This window comes from Myripristis murdjan, chromosome 12 (genome assembly GCF_902150065.1).
Source record: "Myripristis murdjan chromosome 12, fMyrMur1.1, whole genome shotgun sequence".
NCBI lineage: Eukaryota > Metazoa > Chordata > Actinopteri > Holocentriformes > Holocentridae > Myripristis > Myripristis murdjan.
This window is the reverse complement of record NC_043991.1, coordinates 22,775,979-22,803,608: the sequence shown is the minus strand read 5'-3', so window position 1 is coordinate 22,803,608 and position 27,630 is coordinate 22,775,979. Positions and strand designations below refer to the sequence as shown.

The 27,630-nt window shown below is 38.7% G+C and overlaps 1 protein-coding gene across 1 annotated transcript in view; it reads left to right on the top strand.

The window, feature by feature from the left end:
* brinp1 (bone morphogenetic protein/retinoic acid inducible neural-specific 1) overlaps positions 1-27,630 on the top strand; it is a 105,323-nt gene that overhangs the window by 57,411 nt on the left and 20,282 nt on the right. Inside the window, exons 4-5 of the mRNA XM_030066160.1 lie at positions 2,633-2,738; positions 25,412-25,648. Coding sequence (XP_029922020.1) covers positions 2,633-2,738; positions 25,412-25,648 — 343 coding nt within the window. The remainder of the gene's footprint in view (positions 1-2,632; positions 2,739-25,411; positions 25,649-27,630) is intronic.

Below are 27,630 nucleotides of genomic sequence, written 5' to 3'. Positions count from 1 at the left end.
TTTTTGGCTTAATTAAAGTATTTGATACTGTAGCTGATGCACCATGCCTTCATAGCATGCGTCAACAATGATTTGATAATACGGCTGTATCCTGGCTTAGAAATGACCTTTCTGATAGAGCTCAGGCTGTTAGTACTAACAGAATATAATCAAATTTCCTAAAGGGGTTCAACAAGGCTCTGTTGTAGATCCACTCTTGCTTGCTATTTATATTGATAATATTTCCTCAGCAGATAAACTTTCCAAACTTTGTTTCTATGCAGATGACACAGTTCTATATATATATTAAACTTATATGAAATGCTGAAAAGATCAAATACATGTTTTTCACAGTTTGTTCTTTTAGATAGTAATGCCTCAGATGGCTCACAAAGTGTGTCATACAAATATCGTGGTAGATGAGAATGCACATATTGAGGAGCTCTCTAAAAAGTTAAAGAAAAGTTAAGCCACTTTTTTCATGTACAGTCAGGCAACAAATAACTCATTCTATATTTTTTCTCAATACTGGACTATGATGATACTCTTTACATTCATGTGGTCCAATCTAAACGTAGAATAAGTCATTAGAGTCTTTATATTCCAGGGCTCTGAGATTTATAGCAGGCAACAACATCAGAACTCATCACTGTGATTTGTACCAGACAGCAGGTTCATCTTCTCTTTCAGACAGACAAACATTATGCATTTTACTCTGTATTTAGAAAGTACTTTCAGGAAAATTGCCTTCATAGCTTACATCACTTAAGCAATATTGGTTAAGGAATTGTATTATATAATCACAATTTCAAGGCCTATATCTGATATTTTTTGATATTTCTCTCTCCGGGTCACCTTGTATGAATAAAGGTTAAATGAATAGGAGTTTTGTTGTTTGTTTGTTTGTTTGTTTTAACTCTCTGTATATCATAGTCTGCTTTCCTGGTGTAAGCCAGTGGGCTGAGGTTGGTACTCAAAGGAAAGAACTTTGAGGTCGGTGCAGTGCCTGAAGTCAGTCCCTCTTTTTGGTTTCTTTTTTAATCTTGATAGTTGTCTTTTGCTTTTAGAGTACCTTGTATAGATTGGAGGATACCACATTAGAGTCTTGATGAGTACGTGGTTTCACCATTCTTTAGTCTCTGTTCTGAGTTTATGATAGAAACTGTTGGAATAGTCATGTTAGATTACATTGATCCTTGCAGTTTTCTTCAATGAGTCTGATGTATCTGAAACTAAAACTTCAAACACCAACTGTTTTATATTTCAGAAAGCGGTGGAAACTTACAAAAAATGTATTTAAGTTGCCAGGCTCTTCCTTATAGTCTTCTAGGTATGTTTGAGCTGTTTACCTGGATGCGCCAGTGTGCAGATTGTATTTGTCACCTGTTTTCAACTAACACACACTCTGCAAACTGACTAAACTGAACACACCCGCCAACTTCTAACATTATAGTTGATGACTGTTCTCTTTTTGAATTAACCTCTGTGACAACTCAGACCCCATTTACCATTTCACTAGGGTGTATGTCTAACATCATCCACCCCTCTTGGAATGATGTTAAAGTGCTTTTGAGCACTGCCAGTGAGATCTTAATGAGCAATGGCAACTGAAAAGAGGGAAGATGTCACTCCTTTTTTCCCCAAGAGCCAAATTTTAAAGGTCTTAAATATAGAGGCTGCACATATAAAAGCAGCCTCCTCATGTCTGAATGGTCTAATTATCTCTTTTGAGTTTGGGATGGGCAACAATGAGCAGTGCAGAAACTTTGTAACAGTTTTACTGTATCTTTTGACAGGAAATGAGTACATGGCCCTCTTAAAGAAGAATGCCCAGTAGTGTGTCACTTAAAAATTTATTTAAAAGAAATCAGAGGATTTCCACTAGCTAGTGAGAGGCATTACTGGTGGCCATATAAAATATGTAGCTTGTAATGTTGCTGTTTAATAATGCAATTTCAAGCTCTTTGTTGAGCTTGGAGTGAGTTGCACCTCATATTTAGGCAATAATAGATCTGATAAGAGCATGTTCTTGTGTTAAAATGGTCTCAACACATTCACAGCCAAGTTAAGATGTTAACAAATGTGCTAACTCAAAGTAATGTTACATATAACATCTAAGTCAATCAAATGAGAGATCAGACTAATAACAGCTCCATTATCCATTGACAATACCATATAATATGTTGTGTGACATATTATTAACAGGTAGCAGATTTGGTTTTCTGTAGAGATCAACTGCTAATGTGAACAGTAAAAGACTGTAAAATATTCTGAAGGCATATGGTTTTGGCTCCTCTAGAAACCCCAATATAAGCTCAGTAAACACACACAAGCACAGATGTACACAGACACATCGAAGCACACAAACAGAAACATACAGAGGCACAAATAAATGCGTAAGCATGCACTTGCTCACACACGTGCGCACACGCACACGCACACACACGCACACACACACGCACACACACACACACACACACACACACACACACACGCACATACACACACACACACGCACACACACGCACACGCACACACACACACGCACACACACGCACACACACACACACACACACACACACACACACACATTAAAAATGTACCTGCTCCTTCCCCAGATGTTTCTTTCATTTGCGTCCTAATTCTTTTGCAGGTGACAGAGACACGGACGGGGCCACTGGGATGCAGTAGCTATGACAATCTGGACTCTGTCAGCTCTATCCTTCTGCAGAGCCCCGAGAGCAAGCTTCATCTGCAAGGTAAACAAACCCAGCATGTCCAATGTCCTGCACCACACGGTCCCTATACGACAAATATTGAGGGAGGTTAAGACTGGGATCAATACTCCATTTTTTGCTCCTGTTGATTCATAAAATGAAAAGAACATCTTTAACCGTACATCAGGAAATGATGTTAGGGGGATTTAGGAACTGGTTTGCACCATCCTCGCATAAATTGTCAGCACATTGTGCGAACTACGGGGTAACTGGGGAGAGCTCAGCTCGCCTTAATGAGCTCCCCTGAAAACATGATTTTTGAAATTCTGGGGGGTCTTTAAAATATGAATTGACAATACGTAGTGTTAGTTCTCTATTGAGAACTTGGGGGTGGCTGCTTTTCTCAAATTTTGTGCCCCTCTATGATTAAACACATTTTACGCTCATAGTAATAACCACTGCTTCAGCTGAGTTTTCTAATTTGACTGCAATACATGCACATTTCACTGTGGCATTATACTGTAATCAGCACAAAGCACCCGGAAATGTGCTGCCAAAGAAGAGGAGAAGTGGTGGACTTATGTTTACTGACTTGGCTAACTCAGATAGCCCAAGTCAGACAGCCCAAGTCACTGCACACTGTGGTGAAACAACGAGTCAGTGGTTAGAGGACTGTTCATCACACAGGTGATTTCTTTGTGATTTCTTTTGCACCAAAGTAACTTCATAAATTTGACTTATAAAGCACATGACATGATTGACGTCCCAAACTTACACCAAGTTTTCCAAGTCATAACGAATGCCGTTTTAAACTTTGCAAATGTGCCAAAAGGATCATAGATTTTTTTTTTCAAGAGAGTTAGAGAGAGGACAGATGAAACACAATGACAAAGTGCCAGCTCCTATTTCTTATTCACAGTTCATGTTACAGGGTAAGGTGGTAAGCTGCACAGGCAGAGGGTAGCTGCTGTAGGGAGATAGGCTGCACTTTACTGGGGTATTATTAACATCATTATTTAAATTTATAGGCCTTCTGCAATAAAAACAATGCATTGTTGCTATTGTCAATGTGTAAATTATTAAACTACTTAGACCTAAATAAGCCAAAATTCACGGTCTGTTTTCCCTAGACACAACCAAATTACTATAGGAATATTACAGAATTATCACAGAAATATTACAGGTGCTAATGTGGTGAAAAAACAAGACAAATTGGGATTGTGGTATGATTCCTAGTGTCTGCAGAGGTCTGCTCTACTTCTAGCATGATCATGGTCAGCAAAGAGTCTTAGCTTTGATCAGAACAAAGGCCTGAATGCAAAACAATAGCAAGAACCATGCAGACTCTTCAAAAGATGAGAATAGAAACTGGCACTTTCCATGTAGGTATGATACTGTAAAACAATGAAGACTGTTGGCACAGGAGTGCTTGTCATTCGTTGAGATTGAAATCTGAACCAAAATATATTTTCTCCTAAAGTTAAGAGAATCTGCATCTCAAGATTTTACTCAATGTAAAAATAAGAATGTCTTTTTATCAGGCATTTGAGATATTAAAGAATAATATGAATCTGCAGGTCTTTCATTCCTGTATTATGAGGGGGAAGCAAATAGCAAAATTTACTCATTAGTGCTTATGTTCTTTTGAGGGAAAATAGTTCTGCCTTAAAAATAGACAAAAGTGATAATTAGCCTAAGAGACAGAACTACTTGCACTTGCATTTGCCCGTGGGGAGAAAGAATGATGAAAGCATGTGTAACAGTGGTCAAGTGTCTGAATAGAGTGATCAGTTCTTTGATTTATTCAAGTTTACCTAGGATATTAAACACAGTTTGAGCTACTCCCAGACTATTTTAAGCTCTCCCTCCCCAGTTCTCCCTGAAGGGATCATTATTGCTCTTCTGAATTCAGAGAATTATACAGTGTGTCAAAGAAACACTTTAAAGTCCTTCCACTGCTACCTGCTCAAAGGAATATATAGGTTTTCAAAGTGCTTTATTGTCATGCATCAAATGTATCAGCCCTTCTACTTTGAAGATTGATGTTTTGTCATCCAGTTGATGTATGACAGGCTCAGGAAGCAGCCTTTATTTTTTGGCTTGATAATAATTTTGTGAGAATGGAAATTCTTTCAGATCAGCTTTTGGTTTTGAATGAAGACCCTGTTTTTTTAAATGCTTAAAAGGTTTAATATTATGTCAAAGTGGGAGGGCTGTAGAGTGTTCTACTGCTAAAAATGTGCTCTTTTAAGAGCAATTATCACTGTTATCTTTAATTAGACAGATTTGTCGCCAAGCCGATGCTGTAACTTGTTTAACAATTACAGCTCTCATCAAAGTGATGACACTTCACATGGTCCAATAAGAGGTGTGTAGTCCTTAGAGAGCTTTTAGGTCTATCCTGCTCAGATACGTTTATGAGTCATAATCATTCACCCCACAGCCCTCAGTCTCACATGGAAAAAGTATGGATATTAATAATACTCATCTTCTACTCAATAGTAAACTCAATAGTGCCAGTGCCTCTCACAAAGCCAAACATGACATTAATTGCAGCCTATATGAAACTGGCATGGGTTACACAACAAGCTCAAATCTGCAATGAGAGCTGGATGGGTGGAGTTAATGCTTTCTCAAGAATTTGATTACTTCCATTGTGCTATAAATTCAACAAATCTTAGAAAACTGCAATTTATTTTGACTTAGGCATGCTGTGAAGTGCAGTATAGAGCGTGGTTAATATTCTCGATAACCAGAGTTCCATCTTTTGAGAAATACCCAAGAAACATCAAACTACGTCAATAGGCCATTATTCTTTCTCCTTATCCCTCCTATTCTGTTCATTTTGGGCTAACACTCATGAGGTTCCCGGTCACATGTGACCGGTAACATTATATTTGATTATAAATCCACTATGATACATATTATCACCTAATGTTGTGTTAGATCTTTTTATCAACTTCTGCTCTTGTGAAAATGACAAGTTTTGAACTTCTATTTGCTATGTATGTGCTGTAGGCCTAATTTACCTGAGATCATACCATTCGTTTTTTAGGGAAAAAAACATTATATAGATATTATTTTGACTATAACAAATACTCAGATGAAACATATTGTAGTATTTATCACAGAGTACTTCATTTCAATGTTTTCCAAGGACACTGTTTTGAAAACATTTCAATTTTCTAAATAGTGGCAAAAAAAATAGCATCTTTTGTGTTCCCGTCAACATTGACCACTATGATTTAGCTAGTCATCCTCATGACATTTTCACATGGAAGCTGACCGTTCCTCTCAGGTGGGGATGAGGTCCAGGAAAAATGACCATTTTTGGAGCGAAAGGCGACCACAACTTCAGCTGGGTCTTCTTCCTGACACCTGACACCTGACAGGTGACAGGTGTTAGGTTAGGTGTTAGTTCCTGTGGTAGGTTCCCGTGAGGGTTGCCATGGAAGCCAAAAAGGGGCAAAGTTGTGTGTGTCTGTGTGTGTCTGTGTCCATGTGTGTGTGTGTGTGTGTGTGTGTGTGTGTGTGTGTGTGTGTGTGTGTGTGTGTGTGCCTGCTCAAAGACACCTACATGTTGGGGTGTGGGAAAGAAGTCTGAGAAATACTTTCCCGTGGGGGTTGCCATGGAAGCCAGAAAGTGGTATAAGGTGTGTGTGTGTGTGTGTGTGTGTGTGTGTGTGTGTGCCTGCTCAAAGACACCTACATGTTGGGGTGTGGGAAAGAAGTCTGAGAGGTACTTTCCCGTGAGGGTTGCCATGGAAGCCAGAAAGGGTTATAAGGTGTGTGTGTGTGTGTGTGTGTGTGTGTGTGTGTGTGTGCCTGCTCAAACACACCTACATGTTGGGGTGTGGGAAAGAAGTCAGAGAGATACTTTCCTGTGGGGGTTCCCATGGAAGCCAGAAAGGGGTATAAGGTGTGTGTGTGTGTGTGTGTGTGTGTGTGTGTGTGTGTGTGTGTGTGTGTGTGTTCACACACATCTGTGTCTGCTCAAAGACACCTGCATGTTGGGGTGTGGGAAAGGAGTGTGAGAATGTGTTTAACTCTATTTTATACACTAATTGTAGTCTTACCCATTCATTTCTAATGACCGGTCATTTGTGACCGGGAACACGATGGGTGTATACAAGTTAAATAAAACATTCAAAAATTAATAAAAATTCTCCACATTTATTTTATGTGTTCAGATGCCATGTGTGAACAAAGTCATGGAACCTCATGACAAACAGATGAAATTAACTGCATTTTTTGGAGAGAAAACTTGTACACCGGTCAGATTTGACCGCGAACACGACAGGAGGGTTATGGCAAGAGGCACAAGCAGGCGACGAGGAAGCACACAGATGGTCTTCACTTTGATGTATAGTATTTATTATTACTGTCAGTTTCTAACAGCTGATATTTTCAGTTTCAATACTGTGTGCTGTCAAAAGCTCTTGATAGTCATAAAAGGGTGGTGTGTGTGCTTGTGTGTGTGTGCGCGCGTGCATATGCAATTGTGTCAACAACATATTCTGTATTTACAAGTAAATTATTAGGGTTAGGGTTAGGTGTGTGTGTAGCCTGCACTCTAGACAAGGCCGACATCTCAACAGGTCGTGCTTTGGATCAGCTGATGGTCAGCTGTCACAACTGGGCGGCCAGTTAGGCTGTCAAACTCACCTGCTCATTTTGTTGCTGCTTGCCCGGCTGCTTCTGCTGCCTCTGCTGCTGACGGTGCATCTGACACATGCCACCCCGCTGCCTCCACCGATGATTTGTCATCACTGTTGCATACAGAGCATTTGTGTTCAAAAATCTCTTTTAGTTTTGCAAACTTAGTACAGGGTGCCTGGAGATTTTAGAGGGTAAAGCACACAGTGAGTACCACAGCATCACAACACTCACTATTGACTACAATGATGACCAATCATCGGTGGCTTGTCATTTTCAGAGCCTCAAATATAATCTCAGTAAACTAAAATACCTGATGTGAACAGATGAAATCCCTTTGGGATCGTTATTTGGACCCATTAGTGCCTGCTGGACTCAGTGAGGAGCTTTCATTGGCGTTGTTCCTTTGAACTGTAAGTTGAATTGGCTTATAGGCTCCAGTATATTGTGGTTGGCTGCTGGAGATGTCATTGGCTTGTTTCATTTGTGCTACACATTATTGAATTGTCCTTTGCAGTGTGCTCAGCTGTTGGATCTAGTCTGTGATTCTATCCGTTGTGCCAAAAAGAGCATTTTCCCAAAGTAAAAATGAATGTATTTCATGAGTTTCATTTAGGATTCAGCACTAAGTTAAAATTTATTAGAGATGAGCGTCTATCATTTCTCATTAATTTCCACATTCAAAACACGAGTTGACTGACTGACCAAAGTATGAAGTTTGCAAGCAAGTTCAGGCAAACAGCTGGATGAGCTGAGCATTGCCGTCTCAACCGGATGGTGTATTTAAGTTGTGAAACCCATCTGCTCAGTCTGCTGCTGCTGCCTGTGCACGTGACACATCCCAGCACCCACCTGTGGACTCGGTTTCTTAATGGCTCTCCATGGAGGTTGCACTGATGTCTCAATGCTCTTTTGTTGGCTTTCAGTGCACTTGCAGGGAGTGATAGGAAAAAGAGCCTTGATGTCAAAAAATAATGTACATCTGCATTTATTCTGATAAATATTCCCATTCAACATGCAAGTTGACTTGAGTGAAATAACATGAAGTTACAAGTCGCTCCTTCTTTAGTTTTGTGCACACAATGCTTAAAAAGAATATTTCCACGGTCTGGAAAGGACAAAGATCTCAAAAAAAGGAAGAGTAAAATAGAAAACTAAAAAGCCACAAAAGTAAGGGATAAAAAACGATCACAGCACTCATTTAAACGATCTTCTTTCATCTGGGGGCACTCAGAAAAATTGGACATATTTAGGTAATTGCAAGTGAATGGTTGAGCCATTTGGAACATTCGTTTCTTTGGCTCGCACCGGCTCCAAAACCAACTTGGCCACAATAGTCACCACTGTTTTCTCAAAGTTGAGATGGTTGCCTGTCATTCACACAAAGAGGCTGCATCAGTTAAACGCTCTGCCAGATTTATGTCTTTACTGGACAGAGAGAATGCCCAAAATAACAACAATAGTAATAATAATAACAACAGCAGCTGCAGCAGTTTGTCTTCTCCTCCTGTGTTTACACACCGTAAATGGAATTCTCAAACTATCCCCCGAGGAGAAAAAGGCTGAGTGGACTGAGGACCAGTCTATCAAGCACTAGCAGCCCTCAGCATTTCTAATGAACACCCACCATGTGTCTCTTTTTAAAATGCCCATTGACCTTTTGCCAGACAATTAGCTAGAGTGCAAAAGTGTTGGCATTTAAACTGTGGGGAGGAGTCACATCTGGCCAGTGTGGAAGATCACGGATCACTGACAGTGCTATGCAGCAGCACCGTGTGCAAATCATGCAGCATTATAATTGAAACACAATTTTAGATTTTACAGTGGTCATTGAACATTATTTTTTTCAAAGAGCAAGTCTGATTAACCCTGCCAGAAAAACTCATTCACTTCAATGCACTTGTTCTTTTTCTAAAGACTTATTGAAGATAAAAAAGACATGGACTGGATATGGAGCATATGAATGGATATTATGGATAGCTTTTATCCTAACCCCCTCCTTTTTAGGCTTTTTAACGCTGCTTTTTAGGCTGCTCTATCACATAGTTTAATGTATATTTATTTACTTACCATCACCTATTATAAGTAGTATGTACTAAGTACTGTGGGCGTCTGCACAAATGGTGAATAACTGATCCCCCGAAAAAAAAAAAAAAAAAACAAGTGCAATGCAATACACATGTACACCTAAAAGTGCAGTGTTACAAACACATTCACTGTATGAGAGCCTTTCTAAATTTCTAACTTCACACTTGATGAATTTATGAATATACTGAAAGTATTGTAATGTTTGTTTTAAATAGACTATTAAATAGAATATTTGTTGATATTTGTTGATTTCATTTTGTCATCCCAAATCTCTGAATGAAAAAAAAAGTTACTTTTCCAAAAAAGATAAAATACGGAGAACACTGGAAATAGATTTTTTAGATTTTTTTCTCCCTGGTGTACAAAACAAACTAAACCAAAACCAAAATTGTGACACAGAAATCGCAGTACAAAGCAAACTGTGGTGCAGCTGTGCATTATGAATTTTGCCACTTACCACTCAGTCACTTTGAAATTTAATTTAACTTTAATGGGCAACCTCTCTTTGGTGTTGTGTGTTGTTGTAAACCTTTCATTGGGCAATGAAATTCTTTCATCTTGACTCATTTTCCCTGTCCACTCAATCTTCTTAGGGTCACTGGGAAACACCCCAGACAGGTTTCCATTCCTTCACTGGGGTTAACACAGATAGATACTCACAGGGAATTTGGAGAGTATGTGGGAGGAGACCCACACACACACAGGGAGGGAATTGCAACTGTGCAAAGGTTTGGAACAAGAAATCGACCCAGTTCCTTCTTGCTGTTTGGTGACGGTGCTTCTGTGCCACCCTACTCACATTATTGCATGCGTAATTATTTCTGCTCTATTCCTGAGAAGCGTACCACTGACTATGGGGCAAGCAATGGCATTTTTTTTTTTTTTTTTGTTACATCAATATTGTATGAATTGACTTACTGTAGTGTAATTAATCTGTAGACCAAATTGCATTGTTTTATTAGTAATGGACCTGGATTGTGCACATCCACCACTTTCTGCTTTCTGCCCATTTGTGCCTCAGTTGTGTTTCTGTTAGAGTGGTGTGTGTGTGTGTGTGTGTGTGTGTGTGTGTGTGTGTGTGATTGTGTGTGTGGGTGGATGGGTGTGTAAGATGCATCAAGCTGGGTATAGGGGAGAGGAGGCGCTGGATATCAATATTGTGTGATCTCTGGGGAGGGTCCTGCTGGAGCCTTTGTTCAGAAGAGGTCAGGTAGAGGCGAGCCATGTCACGTAGACTCGGATTTTTTCCTTCTTTTTTAGTATCTTATTTGTCTGTCTCAATTCCGCCTTTCTGATGCCTTTCTCTTGGAAAGTATTTTCGCTCTGTTCTTTACTGTCCATTTTCTGCATTCTTCCCCTCGCAATTCAATTCTGTGTTTTTTTTTTATTCATACCCTCCACTGGTCTGCTTTACCAGTGGAGTTGCTGAAAGTTGCAGAGAGATTAACTCAACTGTTCCACAATGTAACTGAGAATTGAACACCTACAGTATGCAGCAGTAACTGGCAGATAACTCCTCTGTAGAGTGTTTTTCCAGTGGCTATTTGACCTTTTCATTATGATATAAGTTGTCATCTAGACATACAATATTTGATATTAATCACAGCCTTTCTATATGCATATGCAAGTTCTTTATTATCTTTTTTTTTCTAGTAGCTGGATGTCAACAAAAAAGCCGTATTTTGGAAAGGGATGCCAGTGAACTTTTTAAAACCTTAATCCTCACTAGCCATTTTTAATTGCTAGTGAATTAAATAAGGGAATTGGTTTATTGGTATCAGTATGCAGCACCATGAGTTAGGACAAGGAAGCAGTAATAGAAAACCCACTCCATTTCGTTCTTTTCATTAAACTTTTAATCGTGCCTGTTTCTTCTCTTTTTGCCTCCGAGCCTCAACACTCTCTCCACCTGGTGCCTTGTGGCATACATCTGCAACTGGAAAACTTTGTTGAAACACTTTTAATAAAGTGCTATTAGAAACCTGTAATGCAGCATTATTGTTTTATTTATTTCTTTTAGTTTATTATTTTTTAAATAGGGCTGAGTACACGGGGGAAAACATCTAGAGGTACTTTGGTGGAATTAGCATTATACTTTGACACAGCATTTTCATTCAAATGTAATGAACAAGAAACAAGCAATCCACTGCAAAAGCATGCATTTAGTCATGGGTACATTTCTTTCATGGATATTTTACACTGTAATTCCAAAAGGACCAGATTGTCAAAGAGATTTTTTTTCTTTTCTTTTTTTTTTTTTTTTTCTTTTCTCGCTCTCTGTGGTGTGCTCTTTGTGAGCTGGTGGGGCTGTGAGTCACAGATAACACAATGCAGATGTAACACTCTAAAAATCCCTCTGCTTTCACTTAGATTTAGATCAGAATGCTGCAGTGGAATTTCACTTCAAGGGAGCTACCTATCAAAGCCTGTCCTAAACTCACTCCTCTTCCACAATGATAATTGCATTGTAAAATATTGGCAAAATCAACCAAGGCTTTGTGCCCCCTCTCCCTAAATAAACCTTTATTAAAAAATCATGCATAATGGACACCTTTATTTCGTTTCTCTTATCTAATAAAGCAGAAATGAAAAATATTCTTTAAAAAAAAAAAAAAACAATAGAGGCATGACTGAGTGTATAATAGATATACCAAACATTAAAATGGCAAATTAAAAAATAAAAAAAAAAAAAATACTTGTGGACGTTCCAGTTTTTATGTTGTCGTACATTTCAGGCTTGAGTAAAGGTCACATACACTGCATCATTGACAGCCCGCTGCAAGAGGTCATCAGGGTGTGTTATTAGCAGCCACTCTTTGTGGTCATGCAAGAGGTATGCATCGATCCTTGTCAGAACAGATTAATCTCTCTCTCTCTCTCTCTCTCTCTCTCTCTCTCTTTCTCTCCCTCTCTCTGAACCCTAAAAAATGTGCTTGTTGTAGACATTTTATGCGAATTACCGGTTGCTCAAAAGGCAAATTCTGTACATGTAGTAACAATATACTGTCTTGTACGGTTTATAAACATTAGTGGAATTGTGTAATAGATTGTGCACCTCATTGGAATATCGTATTTAAGGAACTACAGTTTTGTTTTTCTTATAAGTTAAATGTGAATGGAAAATTTACTTTAACAACATCGTACATTTAGGGAATGTTTTCTATCACACTTTCTTTCTTCCACCTTAATTTGTTGTTTATTTATTTGTCTCCTCTCCAGGCTAAAGCTTTAGTGCTGAATGATAATGCTGTGGCTGGACTCTCAGTTTCTGACTTTCTGTCTCCATTTGGATTGGCAAATACAAATATTGGGAATTATAAGAATGAAAGCTGGAATTAGTGAGTGGTATGCAATTTCAGAATCTGTTAACAATTCTGAAATGAATGCATGCTGTGCAAAGACTTTTTGAGATGTAATGATACAAACCAAACACGTGTGGGCCAGCCGTGTTGCTGTTTACAGCCCTTTCCTCCTCCTCTCCAAGGTTTATTGGCAAAATCGCTGCTCTTGATACCATTCAGTGCTCAGATAAAATTGCACATTGCTTGTTAAAATTGTCGAATCTTTTGCTTCGTCATGTGAAAACTTTAGTTTCCGGGTGAGCTGCTCTGCAGAAAACATTCCACTTCTGTTATTACTTATTATCTTATATGGAGGAGTGTCAGGTGCATAAACATATGATACAGCACAGTCTGTACATTTCCTGCTTGTAATCAGATCGAGCACAGCGGCACCAGAAAACACTAAGATGTAACACAACTGAGAAATATAGCATATACTGTAGTGAGGATTGTAAAAAGTGAATTACATGCAACCCATATATGTTATATGCAGATGGATAGCCAACATACACATCAAAATATTTGGATAGGTGTGTACTTGAATTGGGCTGTGCTGGGTGAATACTCTTTTCTGATTGGCCGGCAGGTGTGCATTAAAACCTTGTATTGCACGCGTAGTTCGACTCAACTTTAATCACTGTTCTAAATTCATCCGCTACCCAACCTGTAACCATAGCAACATTAAAAACCACAGCTGTCAAAGCTTCCTCTTTATCAACTGCGGCAGCACAGCTGAGTTATCGATTTGATCAACTAACCACCAGGAAGGAAAAAACACTATTGGATTTTTCTGATATTGTTTCTTCCCCCTTCTTCTGTTACATTGCTGGCAAATGACCGTGGTATTAATTTGATAATCAACTGTGCTTTAAATGGTTTTAAGGCTCTTAGCAGAGGCAACGAAGCCAACACACCTTGCATGAGGTGGGTCTTTGCCTCCACATTTAACACACACCTACTTGTTGATTATCCCTCACATGGTCCTCTCTACATCATTGTCACCAGTGCTGCTGAGCAGCTGCCCAGCACCAAATAAGAACTAAATTGTGAGTTTCTGGAGAGATTTTCACAATCCAGGTCATTTCCATCAGGAGCAAGATCAGGGAGATCTAAAGTGACAACGCCGTCTGAGGATCAGAATATCAAGCTAACAACTCTTCACAAAACACAACACCATCCACATTCAAGATACAAAGCCGAATGAACAAGAACATCCTTCTCTAGTTAGTAAAGGCACATTCAAAAGATGACTGGAAAAGTCTATGGTGAGTCTAACTGTTTAACATGGGCAAACAGAACCAAAACTTTTCTGTTGAAGACTGGAAGTTTTTTTTTTTTTTTTTTTTTTTTTTTTCAGCGATGCCTTGAACTTATGTGGGATGATGACACAAACCTGCAGTCAAACACAGTGGTAGAAATATTGAGTTGTGGGGATGATTTGTCTATTGTAGAGCCGGTGACTCGCTCAGGATCAACTACACACTGATCAAAGAGAAGCATCACCCTTTTCTGCGCAGGCATGTCATCTCTTCTGGCAATTCCAGGCCTATTTGAAATCCAAGGACGAGCAAGGAGTGCTGACTTGCATGAATTTCCCTCCAAAGTCACCAGCCCTCAACCCCACTGAACATCTTCGGTATTCATCTGAAAAGGGAAAAGGTGATACATCCTGTAACAACACAAAACACTCCCAGAGATGTCCTAAACCGTGCTAACTTTTTACAGTTTTGTTTTAAAAAATATAGTACTGACATGTTATTTGATCATATCTCAGAAATGTCTTGATTTTTTTTTTTTTTTTTTAATGCAAGTTATCCATTGTTCAAAAGGCAAATTCTGCACATGTAGTAGCAATATACATTCCTCTTTTATTTTGTTACTGTTATTATTGGAAGATAATTCTCGGTAGTTGACTCTTGGACCTGACTGTATACACTGTACTGTTTAACAAGGACAAAGGGAGATAAGGGCCCTGCAACCTCCACAGTCACCTCCAATATGGCTGTCATAAATTAGCACCAAAACAAAAGCAAACTAATTTGCTTTTTTCATCCCCCGCCACATGCTTTCTCTCTTCTCTCTCTTTCCACTTTGCTGAAGCTCTCCATGAGCCTATCTTAGAAGATTTATGAATATGTTAGAATAGCCTGAGCCAACAGTTTTCAAAGTGGTGAAGTGAAAATAAATTAAAAAGGCCCTGTAGGCAAGTCGTGCGGAGAGTGATGAATTAGATACTCACTGCTCTGTCGCTCGATGGCTGTCCCTCTTTTCAAGTGAAAATGCCGTAAACATTATGGGGGAAAACAAACAAACATGCAAATAAATCAAGCTGTTTTTGATGACAAAATTGTTGAGAAATTGATTTGGAAACTAAAGTACATTGCCAAACACAATGTCTTTGGTTTACCAGAAAATAATTTACTTAAGGAAAATCTTTTTGAGTACAATAGAAGGACAGAGGCATATTCATCTCTCTCTCTCTCTCTCTCTCTCTCTCTCTCTCTCTCTCTCTCTCTCTCTCTCTCTCTCTCTCTCTCTCTCACACACACACACACACACACACACACACTCTGGCTCTCTCATGCATTGACTGGCTGCTTTCCTTCTGTTGTACTCTTTCTGTATCACCTCTGCTATTTCTGTCTCACAAACAGAATCCACAACCCACTAGATGCACTATATGTTTAGACAAATTGCACCATTTATATAATTCTTCAAAAGTCTTGAATGATTCACAAAATGTGGGGTATATCTCTTCAATTGGTATAGTACATATAATAGTAATAATATAGAAACTCCTATTGTATTTGCTAAATCATCTGACCCTGGCTAGTGTTTGCCTTTAAGGGGAAAAAATGCCTCTTTTTGTCTAGATATTTAATCACCCTGGATCAGGTTCGAGATGAATGGTTGCACATCATTTTTCACTTCTCTCCAGCATGCTTAGATTTCAGTATCTGATTAAATCTCTTTGTTGACCTGGAGGTCAGGTTTCAATTGGAAGTGGTCAATCAAGAGTGAGTTTCCACTTGGACCAGCATGATCATAAATCTCTTTTTTTCCCCCCCGCCACCCATTCTTTGCCAGCTCCAGGCTGCCTTTTCTCCCAGCACTCGTGGATTTCCATTAGCCTTCTTTCTCTCCTTCTCTTGCAGACTGTGTTTCATCGATTGATAGGGGGGTGTCTTTATTTTCTTCCCTTTATTTTTTTAGGTGAAGGGCCCCTTCAATTTTGACAATTCAGAATATTGGCAAGGAAACACCTTTTTTCAAGCAATTTAAGCACAGTGTGATTATAAATGCACAAAAAAATGCCACAAGGTTGAAGCTGTTGTAAGTAATGTTTTTAACAATGCATTTCTACATAAGCCAACCCTGTTCCCATAAACTAGCCTGCATTCCTAATTACGTTAAGGGGAAGACGTGTTTTGCCTCGGATTACATTTGTTTTTGACATATCACAAATATGTTGCTATTCATAATGTCTTGTTCGTCATGTCGGGTGTTATTTTAGCCAGTCTCATAACCTTTAGCCACCAAACAAATTAGTTAATATTAGAGAAATGTTAGGTTCAGACATAAAAAAAAAAAAAAAACGCTTGGTTAAGATTACATAATGTAACATATGTAATATTTGCAAAACACAAACACCAGTGTTGCTTCACAATGGACTCGAGCTGGAGTGAAAGTCAGTTGTTTGACCCACCCAGCACCCCGTCCTCCTCCTAGCACAGACTGTGATGCATTAAAAACAAACATATTGCAATCACAAATTATGTTCCCTTTGACATGTACTTGAGAATGCAGTGTGGTTGTATGAGAACATAATTTTTAAGACACAGGGCTTAAGCACAACATAAGGGCATTTGAATGGTGAGAAATATCTAGACTCTGATGGATAAAACATTATTTATAACAGTCTTATAATCCAGTTACTGCATTAATTTGTTTTTATGACATTTTCCGACTCAGTTACAATGTGATTATAATATACTTATTACTTATTGATGATTCAGTATTTCTTATAGTCAACAATAGTGGTACAGTGTTAATGTATTTTGTCATCCTTTGTGTTTTAAGAGCCTGAGAGGTTGGCTATGTAAGTCATTCACAAGGTTTGTCAGCCTGCAGCAGTTCTCGCACAAAACCAAAAACCAAGAAAACAATAGACAAAAAAACAAAATCTGTGAATTCAAAGAAAAATGCTGTTACACAAACTAAGACCACAACAATAGACCATTAAACAGCAAGAATGAACAAAAATGTTTGGTATAATTTTTTTTTTTTTTTTTTTTTTTTTTTTTTTTTTTGTGGTGATATGAATCTGGCTTTCTCATATGAACTGTGTATACAGGAAATCTTGACACTTTGAGGGCAGATGTATCTTTTATAACTGAAATGGAAATGTCAGAGCTTGTCACACTTCTCTCCTCCCCCTCTCCAGGGCTGTTGTAAAACATGTGATTTCTGCAAGCGCCTCGAAAGTGTGTGTGTGTGTGTGTGTGTGTGTGTGAGAGAGAGAGAGAGAGAGAGAGAGAGAGACTAGCAGAATATCTCACCAGCCAATGCCCCACTGCTACTACTGTGCAGGGACACATGGCAGCACATGACCGAACAGCTTGAGTGCTGCAACTGAAGTGCACAAGCAGCCAACAGCAAATACATCTCCAGTCACACTCCAAATCCATCTACAGATCTAAATCTACAGAGCTGGTGCCTTGTGTGAATGCACATTTCTTGCTCACAGTCACAGCGTGCATGGTGTTTGTGGAGGAGGTCATCATGCATTGTTTAAGAGCTCTTAATTTATACCGCCAAGACTGCGTGCACCATAATTGGAATTACTAACACTGCCGAACCTTTATGTGTAATAAATCAATAGTTGCATTGTCCCTGCTGAGGTGTGGGGCCAGTACAGAGGAGAACAGAAAAAAAAAAAAAAAAAACAGAAAAAAAAAAAAAAAACCGTAATCACTGCTTTACTATTACTCCAACTCACCCTGTGTGCCTGTGTCTAGTGTTCAGCACAATTGGCAATAACTCAGCACCTTGGACAGCTCATCTAGCTCTCCATACTGCCTGCCTGTCTGAATGCTCCGATTGCCTCAACAAGCAATTTCAGCCATGCTCTTTTTTTTTTCAGCCGGCAGAAGCAGCAGACTCTCAATAGCAGAACAAGTTATACATGTAAATATGCTTTTACAGTGATTTCTGTATCAACCGTTGTTTCTGTTTCTGTACATAGTATATGAATTAGTGGGTTTCATGTAAGCTGCCCGTATTTAGAGATATTGTGCAAAACCCCGTCATCAGAGCTCTCATTTTCCACCCAGGTACAGAGGGACGTATCACATGTATGCAGGCAGTGTGTAGATATGTTCTAGGAACTGGGATTTGCCACGTCTCTATTGTTTTGCTGTTGGAAATAAATGCATGCCTAAGCGTATTTGTACATTCATAAAAATCCAACAGAACAAAGAAAAGAATTCCAGTGTGCCCAACATTTAAGGAAAGAAAATATCCATCCCTTGTTCTGCATTTGTGATGATTTAATATTGGAAATTTCAGTGGGAAATATTAACTAAGTGTCCACCAACAGTTATTGTCATACATTACCACTTCAGCAAGGTTGTAAATCACACAAAATAATGTAGTCTCAGCATTCTTGTCTGACGACATAAGAAAGCTGCTTACTTGCAGCATGCTGAAAACACTTGGAATAATCTGCTCAGAACAGACACTGCAACACTTCATCCATTTAAATGCTAAGTACTCCTCATTCAGAACTTTAAAAATGGCAACGCAGTCAAAGAAGAGCTATTTGAAAAGAAATGAAACGCGAATGTATAGCTACATTAGCTACACCTTCATGTTGTACTGTATTGTGTGGAAGAGTAACTCCAATGTTAAATGAGCCGACTCACTAAGTCTTACCACTGTGTTACCCATCAGCTATAGAGAGGGCGCAGTGGGCAGCTCCAGTTTTGAGGTCTTAGATGTTGTATCCTGGTTGCAACAGTAACCTCCAATAGTAATTTAATGCCCCTATTGAAGTGATGCACTTTATTGCACCAGTGGATTAAGTAATGATTATTTTGCAAATCTGCAGTCACACAATGGTCAATTAATCTTTAATGAAACTATAACTTATGAGGCAAAGCGTGGCATTGCAGTGAGCAGGCGAATGCTTGCCAAGGCAGTTACAAACCTCAGCTGCGGCCCACACTCTTCATCTATCACAATGTAAAAATAGAGCACTCTAGAAAGAGACAGGGTGAGACGGCAAAGTTACAGATGCAGGGCCTCCACTTTGAACATTCACGGAAGTGTGTGAGGGCCTCTCCAGCGCTTGTGAAGGAAATATATCAGTCTCTGATGTATGCAACATTATAAATCGCCAATTTGAGGTGCTATTTATTTAGAGCAAGCCAGGTATAGGGGTTGCAGGAAACTGCATGCTGATGGCATGAAGTTGTAGACTATCAAATGGGTGCACTGAATTTCCGATATTTGCCTTCCATTTCATCAAGATCTCTTTATGGTTAATAAGTTTAACTCCCTGGTGTGCTATTTGCTACTCCAATATCTCTTTTTTTTCTTCATATATTGCAGAGATATATACAGCATATGGTCCAACAGTTCTCAGTGTTTAATGAAGTAATGTTCTGAGCTAGCATGGAGCCGGAGAAGTCATAAAGAAATGGTTTTTACTCAAATTAGATTTCTCATTTCATTTTTTTGTAGCCTGAGGACTCCGGTTCTCTTACTCATCCTCGACTCATAATTCCCCACTGCATGAACAAATGTTGATGGACGTAATTTTATTGCATGATATTATTTCTTCAGATACGAAGCACTTTTCTTTTTCTTTAAACAAACTATAGTGCAAAGAAATCTGGGATCACAATCCTAAAACTTATCACTGCGATCCAAAAATATGGACACTGCAAAGTATGACAGAGCTAAAATGTGATAGGGAAGAATAATGAGAGTGATTTTGCAAACACAACAACAACAACAACAACAATAATAGCAGTAGTAGTAATAGTAGTAGTTAAACAATCAAATTAAATGTGATATTTTGCTTGCTTCAGTTTGTCTTGGTTTATTTCCCCTGTGAATGCATGTCCTCATTTTGGTTTGAACGGCAGATGATGCTGAAACGTGCCTGCTTTCATCAGATTTGGCTTTGTATTCTGAGTTGCTGTGTTTTTGGACAAAAAAAAAAAAACAATATTTCAAATCAATAAAGATAAAAATTGTGTGGAAAAAGTCAAATGGGACTCTGAGCCATGGGTTTCATTTTAAAAAGCTTTTATCAAAGCAGCATATCCGCAATGAGGAAATTAAAAACAATTACATTTTTTTTTTTTGCTTCCAGAACCTCCAGTTATCAGGCCAACTGGTAAACATGTGTTAGCCAAACATTAGCTTTTTGGTAGGATAGTGTGCATAATTCATTGCATATTAGGTTAAATAACATTATTGTTGAATATAGTGATATCCTCTTGATTAATTCTTAAATGGCTGATACTTCGCAAAACACTGCACATGACTGAGCCGAGCCCAAAGTGACAGACCAAGATCTGGTTATTCCTTGGATCACCCATGATCCTAGGAATAACAACATATATAATTTGATGAATTTGATAAATTAACAGAAGCTGGGACAGTGCTCTCTAGTTAGATTTTGTCATTGTTCTTAACTTTGGGTTATAATAATCACTTATGGGGTTTTTATCCAATATTCCTTTGCGTTTTAGTAACTGGACAACATTTATTCCAAATAGCACCTCAAATTTCAAAGACTTGACTAAAGCTTCAGTCAGAGAGAAGAGGCGACTGGGAGAGAAATGTCAGAGTAGGAGTGAGGATAATGAAGTACGGCACGAGAGAGATGTGCAGATGGAGATCGGTAAAAGGAGGGAGTGTGAAACAGAGAGAGATGGACAGAAACAGTGAGAGATCAAAAAGAAAAGAACAAGATAGCGTTGAGCTGTTTGTCAGTGAACCAAAAGGGTCCTCCTGCAGTCTAACACTTTGATAACAGAAACTGAAAGGTGTGTGTGTCTTTGTGATGGCGGCGGGGATGCGTGAGTTGGGGCGTGCAAGGTAGGGTTAGAGACAAGTGAGAGAGGAGGGAGGGCTGAGGCACTCAGTGTTATTGTGCACCCGGCCGCTGGCACCGGCACTGTCAGTGAGCAGCGTTGATCCGTGAACTCGCCATCTGGATTCTCCCACAAATCACATTAAACTTTCAAACCCAAGAATACATCAAGCTAAATGAATATTGGCTCCAGGGGCCGCAGACAGGCTTGATGGAGAAAAAAGCCCTGTGCAACCCAGCTCTTTTGTGGTCAGATATGATCCATCTATCCCCTCTACTCCTTCCCTCCCTCCCTCTGTTCCCTTCATCGCTGAGAGGTAATGATTCTAATGAACAGTAAAGGAGAACAGCAGACAGCAGAGATCTCTGAAAAGAGGAATACAAGTCAAGTTAGGTTATTTACTAAGGCAGTAGAAAAGTGTGTTTGTGAGTATCAGGTTTCTGCACCAGAAACTGCAGCACTGACACTGTTGTAGTCCAAGTGGTTAATGATCTGAGAGTGAACAGAAATGCAAGTAAGCTGTCGGCTTTAGAGCTTATATCGTGTTTAACACTGTGCACCACGAAATTTAAACTAGGCTTCATAATTTGGTAGGCTGATCTCTCATGGTTTTAAACTGGTTCTGATCTTATCTTACTGGGTGTACATTTTTTTGTTGCACTTGGCTCGGCTTGTTTTATGTATTTTTATTTATCTGAATCTGGACTCCAGTTTTGTGATGTCATCGTGTTTGCAGGCACAGAAACACTTTTACATGTTCCAGTAGTGATGCTCCTTGCTGGCATACCCAAAATATCAGTAGCAAAATTACAGCAAATACAAAACGCTACTGACAAAAGTGACTCACAGCACATCACACCTGTTTGGAAATCTCTTCGGTGGCTGCCTACTAACTATGGAATTGTTCTTAAGATTCTTTCACTCATCTGTAAATCCATTCATGGATTTGCTCCAGATTATTTTAATTACGTTATTGTCAGATAAACACCCACAAGACCTCTGATGTCACCCGAGTCAAACCTGTGGGAGTTTATAAACCCAAAACAAACAGTGGGGAAACTGCTTTTGCATATGTTCCCACACTTTGGCTTTGACTTTACAGGTTTCTTGAAAATCTCAGTGTTACTGAAACAGCACTATTAAAAAGAAACTGAAAAATGTAATACTTCACATTGCCCTAACTAATAGGCTATTTCTTATGGCTGCTAGTAACTATCTCTGTATTTATCCTCATACTGGCCTTTCTTATTTATTTATTTATTTATTTATTTATTTATTCATGCACATATTGAATTTTATTGTTCCATTAGTGAAACACATTGTGCTGCATTCATTTGTATGAAAGGCACTATATAAGTAAATTGATTGAATTGAACTGAATATGTTCATCATGACAGTACATTTGTGTTAAGTGCATGCAGAGGTAAAACGATGGCCTGTAGCAACCTGACATTTGCACTATGGCCTAACATTGCTCGCTTTGCATCTCATTTCATGCGTATCTACAGTTAAGATCATAAACATTGGTCTTTAAGAATTACTCTTGTAACGTATTGAGTAAACATTAATGCATGCAGCGCCCAAAGGAGAGTTTGTGTTACTCCTCTTTGATCTTTGATTGCTGCTTTTAAATTAGCCCCATTAGTTGACAGTTAAGCATTTGCTGTGGTTTTAATGAGAAGAGTAATCACAGTAATTGCCACATTGTGCATAGCAGGAGATACCGTTTGGTGCTATGATACTGCCCCGAAAATTAGCCGTGCACTATGCAAAACTGTACAATTACTTCTCCTTCCTTTCCAGCCACATTATGTTTATTTTGCAGAAACGTTTGCCTGTTTTCTTGTTTGTGGGGGAAAAAAAATACCTGCATGGGGAATATAATAATAATAATGATAGTAATGATGCAATAATTAATTATTTTTTTCAGTAATAACATGTTATAATCTGGTTTCTGGCTGCATATTATCTGCTGAGGCACCGTAAAAGCTATTAAGAAAATATTGCCATGCCAAGATGAGGGAAAAATCTATTTAATTATTTTCCAATCCAGTGACTTGTATTGCCAAGAATTTATTTTCCTGGCCTGCACTGAAAGGAAACTTCACAGTTACAGGCTTTACATTTTGCTGTCAGAGCTTCACTTCTGTGAGATCCCAAGGATGACATATGGATGGGCTAGGAGTCTAAAAAAATATACGTGCCGTGTTAGTGAGTGAGGATGTGCTTTCAGCTAATCGACCTGAATAAAAACCTCTGCGAACACAAACACTTCTCTAAGTGTGTTAGAGGCAAATATTTCTCTGTGGAATGCTGCAAAGTTGACTTCTGGTGTCGGACTTGGCTCTGAGCACTAACTCAAATTCACATCTACCTCTCACAACCGGAACCCTTAAAACTTAGTCAGAACTGTGGACAGGTGTCAGCACTGTCTCAGTCACGTCAGGCAAAGACAAAACAACCTCCTTGAAAGGAAAAAAAAAATGACAACAGCATCAGACCCTATCAGACTAACAACGAAACAAACAAGGTGACGGGCTCCAGGAAAAAAAAAGAGAATCCACGACGGTAGCCGAGTTGAAGGCTGAATTGGGGTTTTTCAATGTCTCCCGGTATATTATTTCAAGAAGTTGGACTCCATCATAACATCCTTTATTTGGAATAACAAAATGGTCAGGCTATCTAAGAAAAAAACAGAGCAAGTATAAACCAGAAGGAGGCTATGGTTTATTTTATTCAAATTATACTATTGGACTGCCAATCTAAATGTATTTTCCTCCAGGTGCAATTGTTGCCTACAAATGAAAGTCAAGTGGACAGACTCTCATGGCTTCATGTCTCTCCAAGCACTTCTGAATAACCTGACAAATATTAAAATACCAGTCTATGTTAAAAAAAAAAAAAAATGTCCTTCATTCCCTTAAAATATGGAAACAAATGCACTCATTTCTTAATTTGCCCAAGGTATGTATGGTCAGCCCAATTTGCCACAATTATGCCTTCTCTCTAGCTTGAAAAAGCCTAACCTTTTCTAGAAAGACCAAAAACAGTGCTATTATTTAAGGATTTGTACCTTAAGGACAACAATCCTACATAACTGCCTGATGACAAATTCAAAAACCAGTCAGAGCTAGAAACTGACATTGAATTTCCAACAGGAAAGGCATGGGAAAGAATCCTTGATAATAGACACTAGATACTAAGATCGCCTTCTTCTGGTCAGTTGTATTAGACTCTATATCAGAGGCATTCTACAGAACTACAGCTCCAGCCCCACTTTTTGCCATCTTTGGTTCAGCAGTGATAAACCTGTCTGTTAACAAGTATTTAGGGCAACCTATTTCCCTATGTACATTGTTGGCTAAATGCCTTATTTTAGAAATTTGGAAGTCAGAGGTTAGTCCTCCACTCCAGCAACGGCTCAGGGATCTGGGAAATGTACTACATTTGGAGAGACTGCATTACAAGCTGGCCAACAGAGATAATACCTTCGTGAAAAGACGGCAACCCCTACTTGATAAATGTACGAGTACCTTCAGGCTCTCTCTGAAGGTACCACACAATACACTTAAAAATAGGAGGCAACTGCAATGTAAACAGCAGTTCTCCCAGTTACACTGTATGCTGTTGACCATGCTGTTGTAATACACCGGAGTATATTAATCATTTGCTATAGCTTGCAAATGCTTGCTATAGCTTGTTTGTTTGTCTGTTATTTCATGTTATTTGTTCATGTTACTCTTCTTTCAAGTTATTTTGCTTATTCTCTGTGATTCCTGAAAATCAGTCAAGGAAAAAAAATGAAATTGCAGAACTCAATTAATGGACCGTCTCCCAACTTGAATAATAGTATTGTGTATCACAGCTTTTATCCCCATACTGTATTTATTTCTGCTCTAGCTAATGGTAAGTCAATCTGCTGGATAATGTCTGTTTGCTTAATGTTGCAAAGTTGGGTACACTCACCACAAGTATAAACGCAAATGGAAATACATGCACACACAAACACATTGAAGCAGGCAAATGTACACAAACAGACGCCTAAAAGGGGTTAAGCGCTGCGTTAAATAAACCAGGACAGCAGGCATCAATCACAGTCTATACTTTGTCACATCATGTTTGGCACCCCACTGAAAAATAGCTCAAAGTCAAACATAGGTAAACTCTAAAGCATAGCTGTTTAAAAAATCAATTAATTAAATTTTAAAAAGTGCTTAGAACACAGATCAAACATCTGTCAATGCAAACTAGAACGGGCAGCCTGCCATACAACACCACTTTTTTTTTTTTTTTTCATCCTGGCAATTATAAGTAAGGAAATACATTATTGCATATTCTCTTTGAAACTTTTAAGTATACAATCTATCATGTCATACTGCCATGTGATATGTCTTGAAAGAAATACTCTCACATAATGCTGCTTAATCCCTCTTGAGTCCAGTTACCTGAAAAAAGTATCCTATTGAACAGAACTTTTTTCAAGCAGGAGCCTACTTGATGATACTTTTTATTTCTGTTGCAGGTCTTCAAGTAATATTCCCTGAGTATCTGAAGGAGAAGTTTGTCCAGTCAGCTCTGAGCTACATTATGTGTAATGGGGAGGGTGAGTACGTGTGCCAGAACAACCAGTGTATCTGTCAGTGCAACGAGGAGTATCCCCAGTGCAACTGTCCCATCACCGATGTCCAGATCATGGAGAACACCCTGCTGGGGATGTCCGAGTCCTGGACCACATCTTATAAAGACTTTGAGAACTCCGGTAAGCTGGAAATTCCTCCAAAACTGTCTATGTAGGTAGAATGTTATATTAGTTGATGTTTAAGTCTACATTGTTGATCGTTTCATTGTTTCCCTTTGAATGGATGCCTGATAAATGTCTCTCATCTCAGCTGTGATATACAAAATGTTATTTCAGATAACACACACCTAGGCTTGCCTGTTTCAGTAAATCTAGTCCCAGTATGTCCCATTTTCTCATTCTCAGCGTCATATTAAACTTTATGTCGAAAGTGGGCAGCTTAGTGTTTCCTTGCTCAAGGCCCCACTTATGTGCGTAAAGAAAATGACCTTTCCTGAATTGCTATGTTCCGTCCTTCCACTCTGATTTGGAGCCTCAAGTAGTATTTTGTCAGTAACGTATGTTTGTAAGTGAGTAAGGAAACTTGCAAAATGTTAACATGTCGTTCAAGCAATGTCATTTCCCACACATTGAGTGAACGACAGTGATGTTGTGTAAGTTCCAATATGGAGACATACAAAACAGTACAGCAAATAGGAAAAACAACAACAGTCTTAAATTGTTTTTTTCTCTGCTCCTTATCAAAGCTTGCAGATTGACGTCAGGCTTTAGGGAGAGCCCTGAAGACAGGCTATAGCAATAGCAGTAGTACATACACTCAGTGGCCACATTATTAGGTCCACCTGTACAATCTAATGCAGTTCAATACAACAGCTCTGCCATAAATTCTACCTTTTATGAAAGTTTATAATGCTCAGTTTTTGCTGACATTGTGGAGAATGTGTCAATTTAGGTGGTGTAGGTTCATTATGTCCTAAGTAAATTACCGTAACGTTTTTCTTTTTACGGACAATTTTAGAAAACAAATGTAAAGGTAAAACATTTGTTTTCTAAAATTGTCCGTAAAAAGAAAAACGTTACGGATGTGTCAATTTACTTTTGTGTTTATTATTGAGGTTGTAGTTTGAAGAGGTCTTGTACTGGACTACATTATATTGAGAGGTGTTTCTAATTTTTTTGTCGTCCCTATTTGTATACAATGAAAGGGGACAGAATAGCAGGGGGGGACAGAATAGCAGAAACACTAAAATGCAGTCCAGTCCAACAGCAGCACTATGAGCAACTATGAGCTCAGTGCCAAACATAGAACTGAATGAACACCTCCATTACTGTGACAAGAAGAAAACCTGAGCGTTATAGGCATCATAAAAGGAAACTTTATGACAGAACATTTGTATTGAACTGCATTAGATTGTGCAGATGGACCTAATAAAGTGACCACTGAGAGGTCATAATATACAGCAGGATAAGGAAATTGTTAGCCTGGATTTTATGCGGGGTGTGTCATCATTTTAGGAACTTTTGTTGAAACACAAATTACATAAAGGTTGCATTTTAACTTCTCACATACCGATCTGCAATAAAGTAATCTGTTCCATAAATCAACAGCCCATTGGAACACCTTTTGTTTTAGAGGAGACCAAAGAATTGGTTCTCTACAATTACCTAAAGAACAATCAATTATTATTACCTCGCAGTGAGATTGAGCAAAACGTGGCGACAGTGGCTTCACTGTGAGAAAACCCATAAATAAGATGTTAATCTGTTAATTAATCTGTTTCTGTGTATAGTTGAAAGGGAGTGATTCATTTGAAGCCACAACTTCATAAATATATTTTTTGAATTGTTTACAGCTTATGTGCATTTGTATTTGTGTGTATGTATGCATGTCTGCAAAGCAATATTTAATCCTACATGCATTACCTGAGGAAATCTTCAAGCAAGACTCCACAAACACTTGCTCCATTTTTGGCCCAAATTGCTTCATGTGTGCTAAGACACTGGAAGCACACACACACACACACACACACGCTGCCCGCAGATTAAGTCAGAGTGTTAAAGAGAAAAAAGCATATATATTCCTAAAGGAAATTGCCCAATAGCTACCTGGAAAGGCACCATATTTTTTTATATTGTTGATATGTGACAAGCATGTCAAAATA